Here is a 27,695-nt window from a genome sequence, read left to right as displayed (position 1 = left end):
GGCAGACTAAGAACTGAACAGATGAATAATACTAGTTCACATGGGCAAGTCAAACCACAGAATCTGAACATCATTATTGTTTCTTTCCTGTGTGGACTTTCTGATGTTCACAAAGACTAGCGTGCACCTTCCGTCATATTCAGAGCGCTCAAATGATTTCTCTCCTCCATTTGTTCTCCTCTGTACAAGTTTCCCCAAAGTTTAAGCATTTTACTCTTCTTATTTACGTGAGGCTTTTGTCAAGGAAAGGGCATGCGGGTGGCGCTGTAGGTTAAAACACAGAGCCTAGGACTTGCCGATCAGAAGGTCGCCGGTTCGAATCCCCGTGACGGCGTGAGCTCCCGTTGTTGGGTCCTTGCTCCTGCCATCCTAGCAGTTCGAAAGCATGTCAAAGTGCAAGTAGATAAATAGGTACTGCTCTGGCGGGAAGGAAAACCCAGAAGCGGCTTAGTCATGCTGGCCACATGACCCAGAAGCTGTACGCCGGCTCCCTCAGCCAATAAAGCGAGATGAGCGCCGCAACCCCAGAGTCGGCCACGACTGGACCTAATGGTCAGGGGTACCTTTACCTTTACCTTTGTCAAGGAACTGCAAGCGTTTTTATTTTATAAAAAAGTTGCCTACTCCTAGGAGTTTATTTATTTTATTTTTTTTATTGTGGGGGAGCAGATGAATAGTAACAAGGGATGGTTGTGAACAAATGAAGTCATAAATATTTAAGCTGCATTGTTCCATAGCCTCTCTATTTTGCCGTTTCAGGCAGCGCGGAGCCTGCAGGCACTCTAGCCACAACGTCACTCCCAGGAGAGACGCCTGGCTTGGGCATGCTGCAGGCCCCGCAGTAAGCGCCGGCCCCCACGGTGTGGCTCCCAGTGCCAGCCACATTTCATTACGTTTGCTGACTGAACTGTGAGTTCAGTTGTGAGCCCAATTTTTTTTAAAAAATTAAAACTAATATTTTTGTCACCCTCCTCAGGGATGACACCCAGGGCTGTCCACCCCCTAAGAGTTGGAAAGAATCTCCTCCCTCAAGAAATATGCTTTTATTCATTTGAATGATGAGGTTCACAGAAATCTTTTCTACCATTGCTCCCAATGAGCCTGTACTCTGGAAATTGAAGTGCAAATATTATCAACAAACATACAAAATACAAATCCAGTCAACTAAAAATAACCAGCATAAAGTAAGCTCCGTAAGAAGCAACACAAGATGAATAACAAGAAGAAAATCCACATTAAATTCCAGCAAGAAGGAACACAAAATAATTCTAAGAATTAGGATATATTAAACTAGTATGATTAAAAAGTCTAGCAGAACAAGGAAGTTCACCTGGGGGCAAAAAGTTCTTCTTTAGGGAGCATCCCATAATTCGGAGGGGGGGGGTTACCACAGAGCATTCCTCCTTCAGCATAGCTGTCAACTTTCCCCTTTTCTTGCGAGGAATCCTATTCGGAATAACTGAATTTCCCTTAAAAGGGCGGGGGGGGGGGGGAGTTGACAGCTATGTCACAGAGGTCTCAATGTGAAATACAGGGAGTGTGGTTCCTTCAAGAAACTGCTTGGCTGCAGTTCCCATCATGCTGCAGCCTGACCTCTGGCCTAGCTGGCTAGGGCTGATGAGAGCAGGAGGCCAGAGACATCAGACATTTGTAAACTGCTTATTTTGCACAATCAAGCAATGTATAAATTTAACAAAAGATAATAAGAAATTGACTACTCATGATAAAGAAAACCTAGTTTACTGGCAAACATGAAGGCAGCAATCCTATGTGCAATTAGCTAGGAGGAAGTCATGCTGAATTCAAGGAAATGTACCTCTGTTAAGTGTGGACAGGAGAAACTGTGTTCACCGAATGGGCTGAGGATGGGGCCTTGCCTCACTTTATTCCCCTCCTGTCTGAGGTCTACAAAGCAATGAGCAATCACTGCTAATGTCGGAGGAGGGATTATTTTGTAGTGATCAACTCCTGTAGTCTAATAATGTCCGCATCTAAATTGCTGGTAGCGGCCTTGTGGGCAGGTGGAGAGGCAAAAATTGAAACCAGGGCTGACAGTGATTGAAGCTGAACCCCTTTAAAAAATAGATTCCAGGGGACTGTTAAGTGTAAATGACCTCCTTAAGAACTAAATGATAGTGGGGAATGGAATGAAAAAGCAAAACCCGTTTTTGCTATTTCTACCAATTGTGACTGGAGTGAACCCTCCCCCAACTGCTAATAAGTGTTTGCTTTATAGAGCAACCATTCCGGTCTGGAAAGAAACTCTGCCTGAGTGTGTGACGCAGTTGTCTCCTCAGGCAATTTTGAGGTGGGTTTTCTCTCCCCACAGATAGAAGAAAGGGAGGAGGGTCTCTCCAGAGAACGAGGCTCCTGAGAACGTGTAGAGAAAGGCTCCTGAATCGGCATTGAGAAAAGTCACTTCGCCTGCTTCATAATTCAGAAACACTTGGATCCTCTTGAGCTCCCCTCTCAGGAAGAGAAAAGGGACATCAGGGGGGTCAAAGGCCTTGTACTCTCCTCCCCACCTCCCCACAGCCCAGATCCCTTCCTCGGAACTTAAGTGAAAGGAGCTCTTTCTCCTCAAGGACTTCCTGGTGACCCCCACTGCCCATTCTCCCTCTCTCTCTACAATGACCTCCCAAAAATGCCTGCCTGCTGCAAATCCCTCCCTTCCCAGCACGGAAATAACTGTGTCGAATCTCTCGGGATTGTCGGGCAGGTCTTGACACGGGGCTCCCAATCTCACGCTTTTGCGATCCTCAGAGAGGGCAAGAATACGATGAGCCGTGTCTGGATCCAGAGTGACATTTGCTGTTTTGAGGGAAGGTGAGGAAAAGGGAAGAGAGGTAGAATGAGCTGAGACAGAGACGGACATCCTAATAATAATAATAATAATAATAATAATAATAATAATTATTATTATTATTATTATTATTATTATTTATATCCCACCCTCCCCAGCCATAGCCGGGCTCAGAGCGGCTAACAACAGTAAAAATAACACAGTTTACATAAAATCACAATCAATTAATTGAAATAAATTCTAAAATCAATTCATTCTAAAAACAATTCATAATCAAATTCGTGCCAACCATTGGGCTAGAGTTCTGTGAGGATTACCAAAGGAGGGGGTCAGACTGTGCCTTGGCCAAAGGCCTGGTGGAACAGCTCTGTCTTGCAGGCCCTGTGGAAAGATGTCAAGTCCCACAGGGCCCTAGTCTCTTGTGACAGAGCGTTCCACCAGATCGGGGCCACAGCCGAAAAAGCCCTGGCTCTGGTTGAGGCCAGCCTAACCTCTCTGTGGCCTGGGACCTTCAATATGTTTTTATTTGCAGACCGTAAGTTCCTCCGTGGGACATACCAGGAGAGGCGGTCCCGTAGGTATGAGGGTCCTAGGCCGTATAGGGCTTTAAAGGTTAAAACCAGCACCTTAAACCTGATCCTATACTCTACCGGGAGCCAGTGCAGCTGGTATAGCACCGGGTGAATGTGATCCCGCAGCAAGGACCCCGTAAGGAGTTTCGCCACGGCATTCTGCACACGCTGGAGATTCTGGGTCAGTCTCAAGGGCAGCCCCATGTAGAGTGAGTTACAAAAATCAAGTTTGGAGGTGACCGTCGCGGGGATCACAGTGGCTAGGTCACGACGGGAAAGGTAAGGAGCCAACTGCTTAGCTTGGTGGAGATGAAAAAATGCCGCCTTTGCTATAGCTGCAGTCTGCACCTCCATGGAAAGGGAGGTGTCGAAGATTACACCCAAACTCTTAATGGATGGTGCTGGCACTAATTGCACCCCCGCAAGAGATGGGAGTTGCCCCCCCAATCCCATATCGTCCTGATCCAGCCAAAGGACCTCTGATCCAAGACAGATGCCAGGAACCAGTTTCCCTCTCAAATCTATAAGACTTAAGCAAATATGAGGTGGGTTTTATTTCTCCACAGTCAAAGTGGGGGGGGGGGGAGTCACACCAGAGAATGAAAATGCACAGATCAGCATTACATAAAAACACCTTCCCTCCATAATTCAGAGTTACTCAGATTCAGTCGGGCTTCCCATTCAGGGACAGCAGAGGACCACCAAGCAGGTTGGAGGTCCTGTACTCACCTCCCGACTTCCCCACAGCCCAGATCCCTCCCTCAGGACTTGAGTCCTTTCCTGTCACAGACTTCCTGATGATCCCCACAGCCCATCCTTCCCAAAAACGTGTGGCTCCTATGAATCCCTTACATTGCAGCGCAGAATGGAGAAGGTTGAGTCTCTCAGGATTGTTCAACAGGTCTTGACTTTTGTGTCCGCATTTCACATGTTTACGATCCTCGGAGGGATGAGCTGCTGCTTTTTGACCCATAGTGATGTTTGCTGTTGAAGGGCAGGGGAGAGATGAAGAAAAAGAGAAGAGAGGAAGAATCAGCTGGTGTCGTGATCCAAGAAACACCCCAGGAAGCACATTCCCTCTCAAATCAATAGGATTTCCTGGCACTGCATTTAGGATTGGGGGAGCCATCTTTTGCTTCCTGACTTTGCTCACAATAAAAACATTTCCTTTTGGATTTCAAATCAGGGGTTTGTTCTTTGTATTCCAAGTATTTATATTCTGTCCTGGTAGTTTGGAACAAGGAGGAAAACTGTCTGGAAAACATTTACTCAGCTTTTCTGTATGAGAGAAGAGTGGAATATGTGAGTTTAGGGGTGGGGAGAATTCACCCACTTTTCACCATTTTGGATTTCTGCAAGCAGGTGACTTTTCTGTGTAAGAAATGTCGTGGTGTTCTGAACCTTATTGCATTTTTAATCTCATTACAGAATTAATGCTATATTTGTCAGGACACTCCTTTTATTCTGTGCATTTTTTGTTTAATTAATTTATTTATTTCATAAAAAAATTGTGTACCACTTTAATTGTAAAAAAATACCTCAGACTGGTTTACAAAAAAAGATAAAATAAAATTATCACTAAAAAAGATTTCAGCAGCAATTTAAAACATACAAAAAGTAAAAACTACAGTTGTCCATATGACTAATCTAAACATCGCTGTAGTGCTACAAAGCTATTGATGGATCTAAAGTCTGCAGGACAGGATGTTTAAGCCCAGTGAAATACCAGTCCCCAGCCTCTCCTGTGAATTTGGTATTTTACCTTTCCAAAGCTGCTGTCTGAGTAACTGGGCATCTGAAGAAGCAAAAAGATACAAAGCTTTAGCACGACAGTGTTGTACCTCAAATAAACCTTGTTACTAAAATATCATTTCATAACCATAGCATCTATTCTGTCTTTAATACTAAGTAGTAGAGCAAACAATTTAAAAAAAGAAAAGGAAATCATATGAAGAATAGATTAAAAAATTAAACTATCAAAATCAGAAAAGGTAAACCTGCAAGTCTAGAGGGGGAAAACATGTGAGGGACTATATTAAAAAACACCTTAAAATCCTTCAGCATCCATCACTGTAGTTCGTTCCTGAATTGGTGGCTATGGTGAAGGACTGAAGGATCATCAGAACAATGCCAATCTTTTAAAAGGGCACAGAGGACAACTGCATGCAGATTAACATCTGCTCCTATGAAACTGGTGAAAAAATTGCTGAAGTTGGAATGGTTAGACATCTGTATTCTTGGGGTTTATCCCTGTCTTAGGGGAACTGTTAAACATAGTGATATGTCAAACTTGTGGAGGAAAAATCAGCAGAGCTCTCATGCAACTAGAGGCCCTCCCTTACCAAACCTTTGAAATTCTTTCAGACTGTTAACAAACATTTAGGCAGAGGCTGTTATTATTCATGCCCTGACCCTCCGATCTTGCAAGATTTTGGGAACTCTTGAGGTATTATTTTAAAAAAATATTTTTATTAAATTTTCTACTTTTACAATTTCAGATAAACATTTTATATACTTAAGATATCAAGGAATTCCCTTCTTCTACTTCTATGGTTCAATTTATATATATCCCTGCATATTTTACAAAAACTATACCAATCAGTTTTCCATTATTACATCCATCAAAACTTATTTACACTGTTGAATTTATCTTAATGCTGCCAGAGTTTTCAGCTGTACACATTTATTTCCCATATATTCAATAAACGTTTCCCAATCTTCTCTAAATGTACGTTCTTCTTGTTCTCTTATTCTATACGTTAAGCCTGCAAGTTGTGCATATTCTGTCAGCTTAAGTCGCCAATCTTATTTAGTTGAACTCTTGAGGTATTAAGATGGTTGCCTCCCTACATTTGGCAGCTGCAGGTAGAAATCTAAGGAGGAGATGGCTCAGGATGTTACTCCACTGCTGGGAGACAACAAGGCTAAGTCAGCAGTAAAGGAACTGGGTGATTGTTGATGCCCTTTTCAATGCCCTTCCAGATGGCAAAACCCAAGCAGAGTTTGAGAACCTCCAAAAGGACCTCTCCAGATTGTGTTGATGGGCAAAAAAATGAAAGGAAGTTACAGTATAATTGTAAACCAACGAACAGCAGAGTAGAAAATCCTGGCTTTACTATAGACCCTTTATTTGTGGTGGCCAAGATACAGTACAGTCATACCTCAGGATAAATATGCTTCAGAATAAGTATTTTTGGGTTGCGCTCCACAGCGACCTGGAAGTAATGGAGCGTGTTACTTCTGGGTTTTGCCACTCACGCAGATGGTCAAAATGATGTCACGCACATACACGGAAGTGGCAAAACATGACCTGCACAGTTGTGTCTTACGTTCTCTTCAGCATGCGAACGGGGCTCCGGAATGTATCCCGTTCGCATCCCGAGGTACCACTATACAGTCGTACCTTGGATCCCAAACACCCTGGTACTTGGACATTTTGGCTCCCAAACACTGCAAACCCAGAAGTAAGTGTGTTTGTGAACATTCTTTGGAACCTGAACGTCTGATGGGGCTTCTGCGGCTTCTGATTGACTGCAGGAGTTTTCTGCGCTTTGGTTTCCAAATGTTTTGGAAGTTGAACGGATTCAGTTCAACTTCCGAGGCACCACTATATATCTCCCACCAGCACCCCTGTGCACCAAGAATGACAATTAGTATTATTATCTGTCAGAGTCACCTGTGGTCCCAGCTCACAAGAGACCAAAGTCCACTCCAGCTTATGTACAAAAGCTTTTATTGAAGAACATTAGTAGCTTTACATCCGAGGTCCGTGACCCTACGTCTGTTACCCTTAGACCGCTGAAGTCCCCTCTGAGTCACTCCCGCCTCGACACCAGTTTAAGAGGCTTGTACTGGTCCACCTCTTTCTCTCTTTCCTTTTCCGCAGGGTCTTTCTGCCCCCCTGTGTTCTCTCCCTTCGGGACTCTCCAGAGGCTGAATCCTCTGCCGCCTCCTCCCCCCTCCTTCGGGCTTTGGGACCAGGCTCCTCCCCAGGACTCTCTTCATTTTCGCGCGCCTCCCATTTTGAACTTGACGCGCGTACGTTGCTCCTGACCTTCCTTTCGACAGTTACACTGCCCTCAATACTACTTTCCTCCCCTTCCGGCAGGACGTTTTGCCCTGATCTCCTTCCCCTCTCTGCTTCCTGTTCTGCTCCTTCTGACACACTGGTCACTCCTCCCCCCTCACTCCGTTCTAGCGGAGCAGCCGGTCTCGCTCTCCAACTCCCACTGGGGGTTCCCCCTTCGTTTCCCTGCTCCTGACTGCTTCCCCCTCTAGCTCCCCTTGGCTTGACCAGAGGGGCTCCCTTTTGGGAGTCCTCCGATTCGCTGGACGGACTCATGGACAATCTTGGGTCATTGTCATCCTCTTCCTCGTCAGTCTGGAATCCTTCCCCCTCACTCTGCGTCTCTCTCCCTGAACCCCTGACATTATCTATTAAATTTGTATACCACCCTATACCCTTAGGTCTCAAAGCAGTTCATAAGATAAAAACACAAAATCAAGATAAAAACAAAAACAACCCAATAACCCCAACACATTTCAAAAGGGCATTGGAAGTCAATCAGCCAATGTATATGGGGCATTCTGGGGGACACTAGTGGCAGCGATGCCACCAAGAAGGAAGATATGATAGTGCTACCCTTTCTGTGGCCATAACAGAATATAATGAGAGCTATGGACTAATATAATGTCCAGGGTAAAATCATCACAGCCATTTTTCTTTACCTTTGAATTGCTTCATGACACCTTCCAGAAGTGGATTTATGTCACAAAATTCCAAGATCCCCCTCTTCAGCTCTTGAGGGAAAGCCGCTGAATTCTCCAACCTCTCTCTTTGCTCATACCTGGTGAAGAAAAACAATGGGGCACAGAGTGGAGGTTTTGCCCAGCTCGCCATTCCAGTGTGTGATGAGATCCTTGACAAGAGTGCCAGCAGAGCTGGCCCTAAAATCCACAAGAGCGTCCAGGACTTCATCAGATTTCCTAAGTCTCTATGGCTGGACCATCTCCCCACCCCACACTCCATACTCGTCATTCCAGTGTGTGATGAGATCCTTGACAAGTGCCAGCAGAGCCGGCCCTAAAATCCACAAGAGCGTCCAGGACTTCATCAGATTTCCTAAGTCTCTATGGCTGGACCATCTCCCCACCCCACACTTGCAGATTGGAGTAGCCACATTCAGCCCAAACCCGATCAGTGAATGACCCATCCCTGACAACAGACGCACAACAAGCACCCTCCAATGTCCCAACCAATGGAATATTTCCACACTGTAGCAAATGCCAGGTGAAGGATATGTCCAGCCACATTGAGACAACCTCACGGAGGCAATGAAGTTCCAAGGCAGTCCATTTGAGGTAGCTTCGAAGCTGACATTGAAGTCCCCCAATACACCCATTGAGATGTTCTCCAACATCACATTGGTGATTACCTCCTCCCAGCTCTAACAGCCAGCACCCTTAGATTCTGAGATACTGGGGGCAAAGCTTAGGAGGCAACAGCTTTGATGTGACTGCCCACCCAGTCCTTTATACTTTTGCTTACCTCCATATCTCCCACCTGCCATTACAAGGCAGTCCCACCCCATCCCTGCACTGTCACTGGCCCAGATACACAATTCCCTAGCCCGCCTCCAATGAAACACAAGTTGTCAATGTTTAAATGACATCAGCTAGTAGATACCTACATTAAAAACCTGCCAGGCACAACTCACACCCCAACTCTCAACAAGGATGAAAAGTCTCGACGCTTTTTCTTTCTCACCCCTAGAGGGGCACAAATTCAACACTGTATGATGCGGCATCCCACAGTCTCTCCCCCAGGAGCCCCTCAAAGACCAGTTTCCATCTACTTTCCTCCTGGGACCTTCCTCTCCGCACAGAGTGATGCTAATGAAAATGAGCAGGATCCACTTACCTCTGCAAAGTCCTTCGTGCATCCTAGAAGGGAAAAGAGAATGGAATTCACTATCTACCACAGGCCGCGCTACGAAGACCCTCTTCATATCTTGGAATGGATGCCCCCTGGCCCATTCTATCAATTTTATTTTTCCAATTTTAAGTTCTGAAATTCAAGCCCTGCTCTGTGTCCCATCTGATGACAGTCCATGCTGCCCAACTTTATCTGCCCAACTCTACCCCTCTCTTTCTTTGGTCACTGTTATTGAACTTCATTTTAGGCAAATCTACATGCATGAAGGTGATTATCCCAGAAACTGTGGTGTGGAATAGAAGAAAACTTTGGTCAAGAGACTAGCTCATGACTAAAATAGGCCCAAATGCCAATACAGAACTGAGAGGAAAGGATAAATCAGAAAATTTTGGGTGTAAATTTAGATCAGAGAGAGAAAGAGAGAGAGAGCACTCTCCTTAATTTTATTTTTCTTTAGCTCTAAGGTGTCCAGAGAACAGCCTCTGGGAAGATCAACACAGGGCACAAAGGCAGCACTGCCAGGCTGGAAGGAGTTAGCAGGCAAATCCTCAGCAAAAGGCAGAAAACAGCATCTGCTTCCAACAACAGAAAATTAGGTTCTCTAGTCTCCAGTAATGTGAACCAACCATCCCAGTTCTCCTGGATGCTCCTGTACACAAGAGACTTGACTAGAGACACTATAAATTGAGCCCCTTTACAGATGAAGGAGGAAGAGAAAGGTTTGCAGGGAACCTTGCCCTGATGTGGCGCTATTTACTGTTTCTGCCACAGTCTTACCTGCAGGAGTTGAATCGCTGGCTTCTCACTTTTCTCCTTCATCTCCTTGATGATACTTTCAAGAGAGGAGAGTTTTCCGGAGAGTCTGGCCAGGTGCTCATCCCTTTTCCTTGCAATGTCCTTCTCCGCCTCTTCAATCTGATTCAGTAGTTGTTTTTCTTGCTCTTTCAGAAACTGGTGCAGTTGTCTGAACTTCTCCACTGCCTTCTGCCTCTCAGTTGCTGTTAATTTCTGCAAGAAGCAGATAGAAAGAGGAAAAGAGGAGGCACAGATAAGAACTTAGTCAGCTTCTACAACATTAGGAGAGTTACGAGATTTACACAGGAAGGGCATGTCTGACTGTTTTTAGGCATGAAATCAACATCCACCATAATCAGAGATAAAAAACGTTCAGCCAGTCCCTGTGGATACAAAACACTCTTTCCTTAGTTTAGACTGGCAACTTTCATTTCATAGAAATGGCAGAGGCTAACTAACCTGTTTATTTTAAATTCGCAGGGCCGCTGATTTCCTGCTTTATTTTTCATGAAAATAATATAGAAAATGAATTATATTAGGGGAAATTGCTTTGCCAAAATATGTGTAGAACACACATGGAAATTCACCCTAAAATACTGGTGAATTTTATTCAGTATGTTTTTTTTTTTAAAAAAACACAACAGCATGCAAACTGATGTGGAAATTGTGTAGAACTGAACTGAAGATTGGAAAAATGAGAAATGGAGAGAAGCTTAAATAGACAGATTTTCCCATCCCTCCTCAGCTATGACTTGGATCTTCAAGTACTTCTTCCCATGCTATGAATAGAGACACTTACAAGGAGGTCTTGGCTTTTCTCCTCCACATCTGCTTGGTATGCCAGAATAGCTTCTCTCTCTTTCCTCAGATTCTTCAGACGGCTACAGATCAAGCCCTAAAGGAAAAACAAAAACTCAGGTTTGAATGAGACAGACACAGACACAGACACACACACAGAGGAGCTGAATATCCTGCCTATTTCTAGTGGCCAGTGGTCCTGATATTAGCCTTTTTATGTAGCAATTGCTCTGACGTTCTCATCTTTGATATCTGATACCTAGCTTCTAGTTTTTGAAATCTGCCCTGGCCTTTCTGGGCTTTTACCATCCTGGATCTGAATTGGGAGGTGGGGGGGAGAGGCAATTGTCATGCAATTTACATAACAAACTTCAGTCATGTAAATAGTGTTCAGAAGCATTATAGCCTCAATGAATCCACAGTTAACCCCCCCCCCGCCCCCAATCAAGATCCACCTTGATTTCCTACCTTGTACTCATCAAAAGCCTCCTCCAAGGGGATCACTTTGTGCTGTCCATGCTCCCTGGATCTGTCACACACCACACAGATGGGGGTTTCGTGGTCTTTGCAGAAGAGCTTCAGAAGCTCCTGGTGTTTTTCGCAGACTCTCTCCTTCTCCCCGCGAAGACTGAGCTTCTTAGTTATTTCCACAAAGTTAGCCAGCTGCCGATTGGGGATCAGATTCTTTGGCTGGACTGTTTGTCTGCAGTGAGGGCAAGAAGCTCGTGTGGCTCCCCCTCCCCAGCACTGGATCAGGCAGGATCGGCAGAAATTGTGCCCGCACTCTGCGATGGTCACTGGATCCTTGAAATACTCCAGGCAGATGGAGCAAGTGGCTTCATCGCAGAGATCCTTCACGGGGGTTTCAGCAGCAGCCATGGCGGAGAGACGGAGTTTAGTTTCACTTTCTCAGTTTTCACTCACTGGGCGTTTCCTTCCTGGAAATCGGTCAGATTCTCAGTGCTCACATGATTTGTGTGTGCATGCAAGCTAACAACCCTATGCAGTTGCTTAAAAGTTTCCAGAGTATTGTTTCAATTATTATATTGTTTTTAATGCTCTTATATTGTTGCATACTACCAGGATGTTTTATGAGAGGGCAATGTGAGAATACTCTCAGAAATTAATAAAATAAACAAAGTCATTGACGTCATGGAGCAACAGAGTCTGCTTCAAGAAAATCCATGTGCCCAAGGGAAAAGGTGTGTAGATGAGGATGGCTGTCGTTTTTAATTTTTACAATTAGCAACCATGCATATTTGAAAATGTAAACAAGTGAAAATGCCTTCTGGCGGTTCCCTCACTGCGAGAAGTGAGGTTACAGAGAAGCAGGCAGAAGGCCTTCTTGGTAGCAGCGCCCGCCCTGTGGAACGCCCTCCCAACAGATGTCAAGGAGATAAAGAAATATCTGGCTTTTAGAAGAAATCTTAAGGCAGCCCTGTTTAGGGAAGTTTTTAATGCTTGATGTTTTATCTTGTTTTGAGTGTTTTGTTGAGAGCCGCCCAGAGTGGATGGGGAAACCCAGCCAGATGAGTGGGGTACAAAATTATATAATAATAATTGTTATGTAGTGAAGTTTCACCCTGGGCCAGCAGGGGGATACTGTATATAGTTTTCACTCAGGTCTGTAGATGGTTTTCCCTCAGGTCCACGTCAGTTATTTTAGGCGGGAACTCTCGGCTGTTGTTGTTACAATGTTGACAGCCGGCTGCCTATAAAAGCAGGCCGGCTGAGCTGTTTGCAGTCAGTTCTATTCCAGCTTACGAAATAAAGAGCTATTTGGAGAAATTGCTGGTCGTCGGCTATGTCAACCCACAACTTAACACTGGCGACAAGGATGGGATCGATGGACATCAGAGCACAGCCAGATGCGGCCAGCCTCTGAACTGAGCTGAATCACTGAGCTGAATCACAGAGCGAAATCACTGAGCGAAATCACTGGACAGGACCAATTCAGAGCTGACTGTTCTGGCTAAGAGCACTGTGTTCCATCCATCGCCCTTCACGCCGGCATCGGAATCATGGCTTCACTTGTGCCTCTACCGCCGTTTGCGCCAGCCTCTGAATCATGGGACTCCTACCTCGCTCGGTTCGACTGCTACCTCCAAGCCAACGAGCTGACAGCAGTATCAAAGGATCGGAAGCGGGGCCTATTCCTCAGCATCTGTGGGCCTGAGGTGTTTGAGACGGCCCGAGCATTGGTTGCGCCTGAAGCAGTCCAGGCAACACCATGGGACACGATCCAAGAGAAGCTCCGCAACCACTACGCACCAAAGCCGTCCAAGATTGCTGCCCGCCATGCGTTCTACCACCGGAACCAGGCAGAGGGGGAGTCAATCAACAACTACACCACCGCCCTGCGACAGGCTGCAATGCACTGTGAGTTCTGAGACTTAGACGATGCCCTGATGGATCGAATCGTCTGCGGGGTCCGGGACATCCATCTGCAACGGCGTCTCCTCACCAAGCCAGACCTCACGCTGCAGAAAGCCATCGAGGAGGCTGTGGCCTCAGAAGCTGCTGAACGCTCCGCCCAGGAGATCCGCAAGTCCAGCAGCCCGCGTCTTGATAGGAGAAGAAGGGAAGTCAATGGGAAGTCAATCATAATGGTGGATATGTAACTGAGAATTTCAATAAAAATTATCATAAAAAAGAAGAGGGTGGTTGTTGCTGTTGGTAAAAGTCAACTGCTCCTGATATTCTCTGTCATGAAGCTGAGGAAGACCTTGAAGTTACATATTGCATCTAGGATATGTTCAGTAACTTCTGGTCCCTTGTGAAAAGCCCCATAGGGGACTGAGTGGGGCAGACATCGTACGTTTGCTCCTAGAGTGACAACAGTGGCCAGTCTAGATAGGAATCAAGGCATCAGTTTCTCCAGAGAAAGTCACTTTTTCTTCTTGTGTGGGCGTACAAAAGTTTTCTTCTAGTGGCACCTGAATAAGCGCACCTGAGCTTGGTGGTATTTTGCTTTGTGAACATAAGTATCTTCTGCCATAGAGCCACAATTCTCAAAGCCTGAGCCGGTCCTTCCACAGAAATACAGCAAAATCAAATTTATTTGTCAAGAGCCAGATCATTACAAAACAAGATTATACAGATTACTTAAGTAAAACCCAATGTGATAGTGGAAATGACACTAGGTAACTTGGCAACAACCTTTGTTTAAAGGTTGGCATGGAGTCTCCCTAATTTTCCAGGGAATTTCAACAGAATGTACAATCCACACAGGTAAAGGCTATTACCCAGTAGGTAACTCAATACATTTTCAAGGGAGTACTCTGGAATCTTATACAAGAGAGCCTGTGAGAAGGAATTCTAAGGGGCTCTATGCAGGGAGCAATGGAGAAGAAACTGAGGGGCATCCTCCAAAAACCCCTCGCCAACAGAGACCCTGGTGTGGACTCCTGCAGTCTCTCCACAGGAGCCCGGGGAGAGCCAGGTTTTAGGTGCTTGCCCCCTCAAGGCTCCCCAGGTTCAAGGCTAATGAAAATGAGCATGACCCACATACCTCTGCAAGATGCTTCTCACATCCTAGAGGGGGAAAGAGAGAAAGAAGAAGGAATTCACTGCCTACCACAGGCTCCATTGTGAAAACCCCTCAGACCCTGGAATGGTTGCAGTCTGGCCTTCTAGGGTCAGTCTGTCTAGCACCCACCAAAATTTTGGCCAGGGATGGCTGAACCACCCAATTTTGTTTTCTCTCCAGTTTTCCTCATTTCCAAACCAGTTTGTAATTGTTTTTAAGTCCTTGTGAAAATTTATTAGGATTATAGTAAGAATTTCTCATCATATACACAATTGTGTGCAGTTTTGCCTAATATTGCAGCACCTGCTGTGGCACCCCCGGAGGGTGGGGGGAGGAAGATGCAGGTCCTATTGAAAAGACCCTCTTTGGGGGAGCATCTCACATCCAGGGTGGGGGCCAAAGGGAAGACACCATGTGGATTATAAAGGGCAGACATAGCCAAGTTGCTGGACTACAACTCCCATCAACTCTGGATTCAGTGAGATTTCCCTTTGAGGAAGTGTGGAGATGGGGAGAACAGAACCAGGATTGCAGGGGGTGGCGAGTGAATTATTTGGAGGAATAGATTGTTTATTGGGACAGTTAAAATGTTTCCCTCTCTTTAACGACTCCGCTGTAGAGGGAATTCTGGGAAAGGAAAGGGAAAAGAAAATCCCAGATGTTGTTTTGTTGTTTCCTCCAAGTGTAACTGGAATGACTCCTTTCACAGGGCATCTGCAAAGATGTCAATTCTGCTCTTAACTAGAGATCCTAAGTGTTAAGTTGTGGGTGAACATATCAGATGACACAGCGATTCTTCAGACAGCTCTTGTTTATTCACAGGTGAAATATACTCAGTCGCAAAGTGATTTCATGCTCTTTATTCAGCTCATAGTGGTGAGGAGGAGTGAATGGATGTCCCCTCAAAGTATCTGCTTTATATACATTATTTACACAATGGGCTGCACATGATTGGCTAATTCCGGAATTCTACCGTAAGCCAATCAGGTTGTGGATTCACTTCAATCTGGAGCATGATTGGGTGGTTCCTGCCAACCAATCATACTGCTGCATTGTTCTAGGACCAATCGGACTGCTGCATTCTGAATCCTATTGTTCTAGGACCAATCAGACTGCTGCCTTTTGGATCCTATTGTTCTGGGACCAATCAGACTGCTGCAGTTTGGATCCTATTCGACTCAGTACATAACAACAGGCCAGAACAGAACTGAACTGAAGGGTTCAGCCAACCTGCTTATATAGAGCTCAACTACAAAGCAAAGTAACAACTTTCTGTAACTATCCAATCACTGAACGTCACTTTCAATTCCTTATTTGTATATGCAGACCTGAGTGAAAACTATCTACAGTATCCCCCTGCTGGCCCAGGGTGAGAACTTCAGTACTTAACACTAAAGTGGGTTTCATCTCCAAATAGAAAAAAGAAGGGGACGAGGGTCTCTCCGGAGAATGAGGCTCCTGAGAAAGTGTAGAGTTTGGTTCCTGAGGTAGCATCGAAGAAAGACACACGTTCTTCTTCATATTCCAGAGTCACTCGGATCCTCTTGGGCTCCTCACTCAGTGATAGAGAGGAATGACGGGAGTCTAAGGCTTTGTACTTATACCTCCACTTCCCCACAACCCAGATCCCTTCCTCAGGGCTTAAAGAGAAGAAGCCCTTTCTCTCCACAGACTTCTTGGCGACCCCCACAGCCCACCACTCTCCCTCATTTCCCACAGTGACTTCCCAGAAATGGCTGCCTGCTGTGAATCCCTCACATCCCAACACACAAGGCTGGTCACTGAATCTCTCAGGATTGTCAGGCAGGTCTTCATCTTTGTATTCCCTTCTCACGCTTTTCTGATCCTCGGACAGAATGAGGATGGGATGGGCTGTGTCTGGATCCAGAGTGACATTTGCTGTTGAGAGAAGATGAGGAAAAGAGAAGAGAGGCAGAATCAGCCAAGAGTCAGAGACGGACATCCTGATCCAAAATAACACCAAGAAGAAGCAGATTCCCTCTCAGATAAATGGGGATTCCTCACGTTCCATTCAGGATTGGGACACTCCCCTCTTTCTCCCAGACTAACCTCAGAATAAATACCTTCCCTGTGGCTTTTTAAATACTTATTTTTGTTCCATTTTACTCAACATATTTTATCGTGTCCCTCCTGTCAATTCAGTCACCCTTCAAGAAGCAAAATAGCCCAGAAAATATTCCCTCAGCTCTTCTATGCAGTGAAGGGGAGGAGGGAGGGATGGGGGCAAGAGGAGAAAAATGGTCCTCCTTTGAATCTCTCTGTGTGACTTGCCCATTTGGGGCTTTCAGAGGCATACATTGAAATTAGGGGAAATAAATCAATATAGGCAACCTAACTAATTCCCTTCCTGAAAATACACCTGCATTTTTATATCTAAGCATTTTGAAACTAGCTGTCCAGAGACAGAATTCAGCACTTTATAGCACATCAAGGACAAAATTTAAATATAATAGTTTTAATTGGTAAAAAAATGAAAATAAGATTGTTTTACGTTATTGCTTTGCACCCTATGTTTTTAGCTGTTCTTATTTTTATCCATAAGTCAGGGGAAAAGGCGGGATATAAATTAATAATAATAATAATAATATCGAAAAACAAATATATAAATTTGCTGTGTTTATAGTATATTTGCCTGCAAGATGGAGTCCCCACCAAAAATGGTCCTTTCTATAGCAACCCTCGGCTCTGCACAGGCACAGAACCCAAAGGTGTGACTGCAAGAAAATCATAAAGAGGAACTGAATACATTCGTATTTTATTTTGGAGAGTGTTTCCTATGTAATTTGATATCCTGCTAATGCTTGATTTTAATCATGGTAATGTAAACATGAGTTAAAAAGGTAAGGGACCCCTGACCATTAGGTCCAGTTGTGACCGACTTTGGAGTTGCGGCGCTCATCTCGCTTTATTGGCCAAGGGAGCTGGCGTTTGTCCGCAAACAGCTTCCGGGTCATGTGGCCAGCATGACCAAGCTGCTTCTGGCGAACCAGAGCAGCACACGGAAACATCATATACTTTCCCACCGGAACGGTTCCTATTTATCTACTTGAATTTTGATGTGCTTTCGAACTGCTAGGTTGGCAGGAGCAGGGACTGAGCAACGGAAGCTCACCCCGTCACGTGGATTCGAACCGCTGACCTTCTGATCGGCAAGTCCTAGGCTCTATGGTTTAACCCACAGGGCCATCCGTGTCCTCAACAGTGCACATTACATTCAAATGGGGGTATGTGGACTAGTTAGAATAGAGCAAAAGTGCCAATTAACAGTCCAATCATGAAATACCAGTCCCCAACCTCACCTTGAATTTGGTCCTTCACCCAAAAATTACCTTTCTGAAGCAGTCTGGGTAACAGATCATCTGAAGAAGCAAAGAGATATAAAGTTTGAGAGCTAGACTTTTATAGCTCAAATAATTTTGCAACCAAATTTTTAATTCATAACATATTTTGGACTAATAAAATCCCTGCAGCCATTCTTCATTACCTTTTATTTTTTCCTCCCCAAGATATAGAATGGGAATTGCAGCCCTGAATTTTGAGATCTTCCTCTTCAATTCTAGTGGGAAAGTCAGTGGATTTTCAGATGTCCCGCTTCGCTCACACCTGATGGGAAAAAGACATGTTAACCCATTTCAAATCCAGAATTTCTGAGAGCAGGAAAAGAAAGGAATTGAGAGGAGGAAAGAAACTGTAGAAAGCCAAGAGGGAGAGACAGAGGAATGGAGTCACAGAGGGGGGAAGATTCCTCCTTACTAGGGACTCCAAAGCCAGACAACTGAGGGCCAAAGGAGCAGCCCTTTGTCGGAATCTCTTCACTTACATCTACTCAAATGGAGAAATGAAATAAATAATGAAATAAAATGAAATCAAGTGATACCATCCTGCTCAGTTTTTCCATTTCAGCTGCACTGCCTACGACATGCAAGAAAGATGTGGAGGAGATAAAGATGGTTGCTGTTCTTGACAAAAGTGAAATGTTCCTTCTTTCCTGGCGTGCACTGGTCCATGGGATCACAAAGAGTCGGACACGACTACACAACATCATCCTCTTATCATGAACCCATGTGACACCTTGAAGTTACATATTGCAGCTGGGATATGTTCAGGAGCATGACAAACACCCCAACTCCTGCTCCCCGTTTTTAGCCCCACAGGTGACAGGTAACTGTGTGGGACTCTGTGGAATAGTCCCACAGATGGTCCATGGGACAGGTGTCTGTGTGGGACTGAGGGGGGCAGCCATGACGGAGTTAGCTGATGGTGTGGCAAATCTACATACTGTGAAGTATTATCATTATTATTCATTTCATTTCTATTCCACATTATATTATATTCTTTCCCAGTTTACCTGTGAAATTTCAGGGAATGATAAGGGAGATGAGCAGGATCCCCTTACCTTTGCAAAGTTCTTCTAACATCCTAGAAGGGAAAAGAGGGAAGTCAGAATGGAATTCACTGCCCAGCACAGGCCCTGTAATGAAGACCCATCAGCCCCTGCAATGGATGCCCTCTGGGGTGAATCTGCCTAGCATATGCCAAAGTTCTGGATCCGTATGGATGCATCTAACAATTCTGGTTTCTCTCCATTATTTTCCCATCTTCAGTTCTTTTTTATTTTAAATGTTCTGATGAAAATTCATGAGGTCTCCTCTGTCTTTCCTAGGTATCCCTAGTATCTTGGCCAGTGGGGAATTTATGGATAACTCTTCCAACTGAAAGAGTTGCTTTTTCTGAGATATCCTGAACTTTAACAAAGTGAGCTAAGCAGCTTCACACTACTTAGCTAAATCAGGTACTGCCAACCCTCTCTTCTGTTGGACAGTTTGCATAGTAACATTATCCACTCTGGGACACTTACTTTGCCAAATAAAATTATCCATACTTTTCTGTCAGCTTTTCAATTCCCTCAAGTCAACCAAGAGAGGAAGAGTAAGAAACAAAACCAAAAACCAAAAACCTTGGCAGTATTGTCATTCTTATTGCACTGATCTTTGCTTTTCGCAGAATCATAGGATTGTAGTGTTGGAAGGGATTCCAAGGAAGAGAAGCAGCAGCAGCAGAAGAGTTTGGATTTGATATCCTGCTTTATCACTACCCTAAGGAGTCTCAAAGCGGCTAACAATCTCCTTTCCCTTCCTCCCCCACAACAAACACTCTGTGAGGTGAGTGGGGCTGAGACACTTCAGAGAAGTGTGACTGGCCCAAGGTCACCCAGCAGCTGCATGTGGAGGAGCGGGGAAGCGAACCCGGTTCACCAGATTACGAGACTACCGCTCTTAACCACTACACCACACTGGCTCTCAAGGATCATCTAACCAAGATGATTTTAACTTACCCCACCTTTTCATATCAGGTTTCTGATGCAGTCCTTGGCTAGTGATTCCCCCCAACTCTGCCATTCCGTGAGGGGGCCAGGGGTGTGGTGGCAAGACCCCTGGCAGCAGGCAGGGTGGGATCCCTGCAGGGTGGGATCGCCTGGCCTGGGGCTAAGCCCCCCCTTGCCCTCCCTTCGCTACATTCCTGCTCAGAGATGCAAGCCCCAACTCTGTGCCCCATTTGACAGCAGCCCATTCTAGCTGACCTCCTCTGCCCCTCCCCCTTTGGTCCAACATGGTCCACCCTGTAAAGCTCCGTGTCTGAGAATTCCCCCTTTTCCTCCTACAGAGCTTTCCCTGTCAAAACCTGCTCTTTAAAGCTGAATCGGGCCAAACAGCAATGCACAGAAAACCCAATTTGTCATTGGTTCTGCTTCAGCTTTAAAGAGGATTTGGGGGGGGGGACAACTGGGGGGGGGAGAGTTTGGGTAGGGACTGCGAAAGCACTGCCCTGTGCCTGGAAAGAGTGCAGCAAAAGGTGAGTGTGGTTAAACCATTAGAGAGGAACTTTGGGCTGTTCCTGCCACAGCCTCACCTGCAGGAGTTCACTTGCTGGCTGCTGACTCTTCTCCTCCATCTCCCGGATGCTCCTTTCAAGAGAGGAGAGTTCCGCTGAGAGTCTAGCCAGGTGCTCCTCCCTTCTTCTTGTGATCTCCTTCTCCATCTCTTCTATTTCATCCAGCAGACGCTGTTCTTCTTCTTCCAGAAACTGGTGCAGTTGTCTGAACTTCTGCATGGTCTTTTGCCTCTCTGTTTCTGTTGATTTCTGCAAGAAGCAGGAAGAAGAAGGAAAAGAGTAGGAAAGCGTCTTTAGAAAGACCTTAATTTAAAATGTTATGGTAAATCAGTCAGGATTTCTCTGTTGCAGGATTTCTACATCATGACTTGGTCCTTCCAGTACATCTCCCCTTTGTAGTAATGGTGATACTTACAAGCAGTCTATTGCTTTCCTTTCCAACGTTTGCTTTATAAGTCTGAATATTCTCTCTCTCTTTCCTCAGATGCTCCAGGTGACCACAGATGAGTGTCTAAAGAGAAAACCAAGTCTCAGTTTTGATTAGGGATCAGGGGTTGTCTTTAATATTATGCTTACTTCAAGTGCCTGGGGCCCTACTATTAGATTTTTGGGACTGTCGCAGCTGAGTATTGCAGGACCTACCCCCTACCTGGCAGACAAGCCTATTTTGTAGGGCCATAAGAAACCCCCCCAAAACGGCCTTTCTGAGAAAGGAGAGGTCTGTCAGGAGAACAAGGCTGGCATTGATGGAACAGGCTCAAATGTTTATAATCCAAGGTTGTAAAGAGATAAGCAGACCCAGAAATGCACATGGCCGTGACGTGGTGAGGCTGGTGGGGCCATTGCAGGAAGGAGGGGGGGCAAGCCCATGTAAGGACATAGGAAGTTGCTATAACTTTCGATTTCCCAGAAATCAGGTGGTATTGTATTCTGCAAATGTCTAAAAGTGGATGCGCCCTGACGGAGGTGTTCAGATTGCCAACTTAGCGCTCTGTACCTTTTGTTCTGCATATGCATGAATCCTGTTGAATCCTGCAAGGTTGGTTGCCACTTCGTGTGAATCTGTGCTCAGAGGAGGACCCAATAGCAGATATGGAAAATGTCCAGCAATTTCATCTGGCCAAGGAGACTTTTGCAGTGGGCTATGCTGCTTTCGGTCTTGTTGTTTTGGCCCCAACTATCTAAAACATTATAAACTGTTAGAGCCACTGGAGAGCCAGTGTGGTGTAGTGGTTAAGAGCAGTAGTCACGTAATCTGGGGAACCGGGTTCGCTTCCCCGCTCCTCCACATGCAGCTGCTGGGTGACCTTGGGCTAGTCACACTTCTCTGAAGTCTCTCAGCCCCACTCACCTCACAGAGTGTTTGTTGTGGGGGAGGAAGGGAAAGGAGAATGTTAGCCGCTTTGAGACTCCTTAAAGGGAGTGAAAGGTGGGATATCAAATCCAAACTCTTCTTCTTCTTCTGTTAATAATAATTATTGTTATTATTGAACTGTTTTTAACTTGATTGTGGTTAAATCAGGGGTCTCTTTGGGATGTGCCTTGAAAGAGGGAGCAGAAGAGAGCCAGGTGGGGCAAATGCAGGGTAGGGGGAGGTGTGGTGGGGGAGGTGGAGCAGGCCGGGTAAGGTGCATATGGCAGAGGCCTGCTCTTGATGGGGCTACACTTCCTCTGAAGGAGTGGATATGTAGATTGGGGGTACTCCTGGATCCTTTGCTTGTCACTTGATGCTCAGGTGGCTTCAGTGGCCCAGAGTGCCTTCCATCAGCTTCGGCTGGTGGCCCAACTGCACCCTTGTCTGGACAGGAACTGCCTAACTACTGTTGTCTATGCTCTGGTAACCTCAAGGTTAGATGGTTCAGAAACTTCAGCTAGTGCAGGGCAGCCAGGTTACTCACCGTGGCATGACGTTTTGATCATATTACGCTAATCCTGGCCTGACTGCACTGACTATCAATTACCGTATTTTTTGCTCTATAAGACTCACTTTTTCCCTCCTAAAAAGTAAGGGGAAATGTGTATGCGTCTTATGGAGCGAATTCAGTCTGCGCAGCTATCCCAGAAGCCAGAACAGCAAGAGAGATTGCTGCCTTCACTGTGCAGTGATCCCTCTTGCTGTTCTTGTTAAGTTGTGGGTGAACGTATTAGATGACACAGCGATTCTTCAAACAGCTCTTGTTTATTCAGAGGCCAGAATAGAACTGAGCTGAAGGGTTCAGTCAGCCTGCTTATATAGAGCTCCAGTACACATAATTGTAACAACTTCCTAAAACTATCCAATCCCTGAACGTCACTTTCGATCCCTTATTTGCATAACTATCTACAGTATCCCCCTGCTGGCCCAGGGTGAGAACTTCAGTACATAACACCTCTGGCTTCTGAGATTCAGAATATTTTTTTTCTTGTTTTCCTCCTCCAAAAACTAGGTGCATCTTGTGGTCCGGTGCGTCTTATAGAACGAGAAATATGGTAGTTTCCAGGCCCAATTCAAAGAGCTGGTTTTGACCTATAAAGTCTTACACGGCTCAAGACTGCAATACCTCAAGGACCGCCTCTTTCCATATGAACCTACCCAGACCCCGAGATCATCTTCTGAGGTCCTTCCTAATGAGCCTCCTCCTCGAGAGGTCCGGAGGGTGGCAGCATGAGAATGGGCCTTTTCTGCAGTGGCTCCCTGTCTGTGGAAGGCTCTTTGCAGGTTCCAGGTGGAAAGGTTCCTCTTCAACCAGGCCTTGGGCTGATTGACATGCCTTTTTAAATGTGTTGTGTAAGGGGGGGTTATTTGTTTGTTGTTCTTGTTTTGATATTTTGTGGGTTTTATATTGTAATTTGAAGTTGTGAACTGCCATGAGATTTACGGATGAAGGGTGGTATACAAATTTAATATAATAATAATAATAATAATAATAATAATAATAATAATAATAATATAGCAGTTCTGGGGGTTTCTTGGTTTTTTGCTGTACATTTTAAAATAAAGATTCATATGAGAACTTCCATTTCATTGCTCTTACTGCATGCATACATACAAATATACGGGTTAGGGTATTTTTGTATATATTTATGTAATGTTTTCCCCCTGTACACAGTTATGTTTTCTTTTCTTTTTTCTTTTTGTATCAATTTACTGCTTTGTATTTGACAATTTTTTAATAAAATATCAATTTTTAAAAACTACATAGTATTACTACTACTGTACTACTGTTACACAGGAGCCCTTTTCCACAAGTGCAAAAAAATTGTGCTCTTAAAAACAAAAACACATTTTAAAAAGTTCATTTTGAAGCAGAACAAAGTTTTTGTTTTGTTTTGAATAGCACAGAGATGGGGCCCATTTTTTGATTAGCAATTTATGTTTGCATTGCAGCTATGTTGAAAGCATATTTTGTACATTCACACATACAGATATGAAAGGATTGTGTTAGCAAGTGTCAAAATGACTTCCTACCTTGTATTCCTGAGCAGCCTCTTCCTTGAGGACCACAGTGTGTGATTTATGTTCTGGGGATTGCTGACAAACCAAACACAACAATGCTTCATCTTGTTTGCAGAAGAGGTGGAGTTTTTCTTTGTGCTTCTCACATAGTTCCTTTCTCTGGAGTTTGATTCTTTCTACTACATTTGCCAGCTGCCAATTGGGGAAGAAATTCCTGTTCCGGATCTTGTCCATGCAGACGGGACACTTGCAGTCCCCCATGTCAATTTCATCCCGTATTTCACAGTGCTTGGTGATGCAGCCTCGGCAGAAGTTGTGGCCACAGTTCAAGGTCACGGGGTCTGTCAGGAGGTCCTTGCAGATGGGGCACAAGACTTCTTCTTCTATGTTCGTAGATGGTGGGGCTGAAGCCATGACGGATCAAGAGTGTCTGGCTTTGTTGAGATGAGAGGCGGCTGCAGGATGGCAGTAGAATGTGAAGGGACTGGGGAATGAAAAAATGTCTGTTCAGCATTAAGCATTTCCACATCCTTCCAGAGAAACTAACTCTGCATTTCACTTTCTTATGCAATGAAGCGTCCACAATTGGTCCCACTGCCTGAAACTCATCTATAAAACCAAAAATCATTTTCCACACTCCTTCACCTAAAATATCACCTTACCCGTATGGGTCCACTAGAACACTCTGATCAGTGGAATTGACACTTTTACAGGTGCCACATAATACCCACACTGTGTATGTAAGAACTCAAATGTTTAGTATACCTGAAGTATACCTGAAGGAGCGTCTCCACCCCCATCATTCTGCCCGGACGCTGAGGTCCAGCGCCGAGGGCCTTCTGGTGGTTCCCTCATTGCGAGAAGCAAAGCTACAGGGAACCAGGCAGAGGGCCTTCTCGGTAGTGGCGCCCGCCCTGTGGAACGCCCTTCCAGCAGATGTCAAAGCGATAAACAACTACCTGACATTCAGAAGACATCTTAAGGCAGCCCTGTTTAGGGAAGTTTTTAACGTGTGATATTTTACTGTATTTTTGGTTTTTATGGAAGCCGCCCAGAGTGTGATGGCAGAGATACTTGTGGAACCTCCTGCATGTTGATAGGGGGAAGGCGCCTTCACAGTATTAGTTTCAGTGCCAGTTGATGGCATTCTTATTTAGACAAGCCTAGCTAGCAGTTATAGGGACGTGGATGGCGCTGTGCGTTAAACCACAGAGCCTAGGACCTGCCAATAAGAAAGTCGGCGGTTTGAATCCCCACGACGGGCTGAGCACCTGTTGCCCGGTCCCTGCTCCTGCCAACCTAGCAGTTCGAAGGCACGTCAAATTGCAAGTAGATAAATAGGTACCGCTCCGGTGGGAAGGTAAACAGCATTTCCGTGTGCTGCTCTGGTTTGCCAGAAGCGGCTTAGTCATGCTGGCCACATGACCGGAAGCTGTACGCCGGCTCCCTCGGCCAGCAAAGCGAGATGAGCGCCGCAACCCCAGAGTCGGTCACGACTGGACCTAATGGTCAGGGGTCCCTTTACCTTTACCTATAGTAACCAATCCGTAACATGGCTCCTTACATCTTCCACTGATTTCAATTTAGGTTCCCCCCGTAAAGTACAACAATTTCCTGTAAGTTACCCACTGTCTATCCTTATTCACTGTCTTGATTGTAATGGCCTCAATAGGAGATAGCCATAGGTGTATTTTCCTTTCCAGCAAATTTTTATATGTCTCCTAAATTCTATACAGATTCTTCCCAAGAAGGTGATCCATAAAACTCTGGGTGGCTACCAACAGAATATTAAAATACAATAACCTATTAAACATTAAAAGCTTCCCTAAACAGGGCTGCCTTCAGTTGTCTTCTAAAAGTCTGGTAGTTGTTTTTCTCTTTGACATCTAGTGGGAGGGCGTTCCACAGGGAGGGCGCCACTACCGAGAAGGTCCTCTGCCTGTAACTTGGCTTCTCGCAGCGAGGGAACTGCCAGAAGGCCCTCGGCACTGGGCCTTAGTGTGCGGGCAGAACGATGGGGGTAGAGACGCTCCTTCAGCCCACATTCGCCCAGAGTTGAAGCTCTCAGCTATTATCCCACTCCAACACAAAATGCAAACACTCCCAGGGTTTATATATGCATTATTTTTATTATGTAATTGTAATTATTTCTGCACATGATGCTATCTAGGAACTCCTATGGAATCCCAGTTTCAATACTATCTATGCCTACAAAGGTTTGCAGTCTTCATAACTGCTTCATTTCTGATCAGCCCGTGTTCTGATACGTCCTGCTGAAATCCTAAAAAAAATCATACCAGATATGTTGTTTGATGGGGGGAGGGGGTTTGTCCCCTTTAGTTCCATGACATTCCAAGAGTGCTCCTCCAAATGGCAATAAAATTCTGGAATTATTGCAAAATAATTCTTAAGCAGTGTGGATGTGTGGGTGGTTTAGCATCAATCCATGACTGGTGCACTATAACTGCCTCAATGACACGCTGCAGTAGACGCCCGCAAACGCCCTCCAGTATAGAGGGGCCCCTCAACAGCCTGCAAAGGAGCTTTTGGAGCTTTTCTTTAATACCGTTTCATCTTTTTGGCTTTCATACACCACCCAAATAACTATGTACTCTGGGTTGTCCATATATTAATATCAATAAAATGGAATATAACTGATTTAAAACCATCAATAGAAAAGTTGTACTAACAGCTACTCCAACAAAATAGTATAAAACCATAAAAAGCATAAGATCACGAACAATTCATACAGCACTAAAAACCAGCTAGAGAGAAAACAAAACTTATAAAGTATATAAAGTCATAATTACATAACCTCCAAGTGTCCCTATTTTCCAGGCACAGTCCTGGAATTATGAAAGCCATTCTGGCTTTTGATTTGATCCTGGGAAGAAGGAGTCTGACACCGAGATCAGGCCAAACCAAAGTTTGTTTATTCTCGAGACAGCAATGGACTGATCCCAGACTTGCAAAGCAGTTTGGGGCTGCTGTTGTTTCAGCAGCAAGGGGTACAAGTAGTTAGCCTTGCTTAGGGTACAAAATAATCTGGCGCAGGCACTATTGTAGGCATGTTCACCCATCAAGTTCAAGGGTCCCCTTCCCTCCTATCCTCTCCAATCCTCCTTATGGGTGCAATAGGGCGGCCATCCTTACTGGAAAGCGAACACTCCTGGTCCCAATCCCCAGTCACTCCCCAGCACCAAAGCCCCTTCTGCAGCAAGACTCCCAGCCTTTCCTTCCTATGGGGAGCAGCGGAGACCCAGGCCTGGCAGCGACTCCTCCAGTCTGTAGGAACTGGGCAGGTATGGTGAGCCCGTCCTAAGCCAGGAAAAGTCCACTTACCCTCACCCCAGACTGTGGGACTAGGCCATGCCTTGAACCAATTTGTGTATGTGTATATCCGACCCATGGACTGAAGACTTACGTGAGAAGTAGGTGTGTGAAGACCGTCACCAACATTTGCACCGAAGTTGTGAAGTTGTTTTGTCTGAAGGACAGCGGTAGCTGTTGCTGCAATCTGATCCAATTAGCACATATACCACATATACCAGAGCGTTGTGATTGACTGTGTCAGCTGCAGTGTGTAGGTGTGTCACACGAACACCCCCGCACTCTTGGAAAGGTGTTAGTTTGACCCAGGGGTCCTCAAACTTTTTAAACGGGGCCAGTTCACTGTCCTTCAGGCACTGTTGGGGGCCAGACTATGAACGAATATGAACGATTTCCTATGCACACTGCACATATTTTATTTGTAGTGCACAAAAAACAGGAAAAACAATACAATACAAATATTCCCAACAGTGGAAATAAACAGTCCTGCTTCTCTACCTTTGAAGGTGACTCTGAACCTTGCATATTGGTGAAAGTACCTTATGCATTCTATTGCAGATAATTGCTTTGCAAAGATGTATTAG

General features: G+C 45.1%; 2 protein-coding genes and 1 long non-coding RNA gene across 3 annotated transcripts; 1 reads left to right on the top strand and 2 right to left on the bottom strand.

Moving 5' to 3' along the window:
• Window positions 1-1,026: 1,026 nt before the first annotated feature.
• Window positions 1,027-12,216, bottom strand: LOC309336862 (E3 ubiquitin-protein ligase TRIM11-like). The gene is made up of 9 exons (XM_081853303.1): window positions 11,372-12,216; window positions 10,905-11,000; window positions 10,088-10,318; window positions 9,296-9,318; window positions 8,104-8,222; window positions 5,138-5,170; window positions 4,228-4,359; window positions 1,501-2,811; window positions 1,027-1,469 (listed from the first exon to the last, which is right to left on the bottom strand). The coding sequence occupies exons 1-8, from the start codon at window positions 11,780-11,782 to the stop codon at window positions 2,294-2,296; spliced, it is 1,563 nt and encodes a 520-aa protein (XP_081709429.1). The 5' UTR covers window positions 11,783-12,216; the 3' UTR covers window positions 1,027-1,469; window positions 1,501-2,293.
• LOC309337519 lies at window positions 2,719-4,557 on the top strand. Its single transcript, XR_014154384.1, has 2 exons — window positions 2,719-2,826; window positions 4,369-4,557. It is a non-coding gene; the product is annotated as an uncharacterized lncRNA (long non-coding RNA).
• Window positions 12,217-15,704: 3,488 nt separating the features above from the next.
• On the bottom strand, window positions 15,705-27,199 carry LOC309336936 (tripartite motif-containing protein 10-like). The gene is made up of 8 exons (XM_081853462.1): window positions 26,935-27,199; window positions 23,794-24,265; window positions 20,761-20,856; window positions 20,364-20,594; window positions 18,850-18,872; window positions 17,938-18,056; window positions 17,753-17,812; window positions 15,705-16,331 (listed from the first exon to the last, which is right to left on the bottom strand). Exons 2-8 carry the CDS (start codon window positions 24,193-24,195, stop codon window positions 15,811-15,813), a joined length of 1,452 nt encoding a protein of 483 aa, XP_081709588.1. The 5' UTR covers window positions 24,196-24,265; window positions 26,935-27,199; the 3' UTR covers window positions 15,705-15,810.
• Window positions 27,200-27,695: the final 496 nt, after the last annotated feature.

The sequence above is a fragment of the Podarcis erhardii genome (genome assembly GCF_964252035.2).
Source record: "Podarcis erhardii genome assembly, chromosome: 2".
Taxonomy (NCBI): Eukaryota; Metazoa; Chordata; class Lepidosauria; order Squamata; family Lacertidae; genus Podarcis; species Podarcis erhardii.
This window is presented reverse-complemented; position numbering and strand designations above follow the sequence as displayed.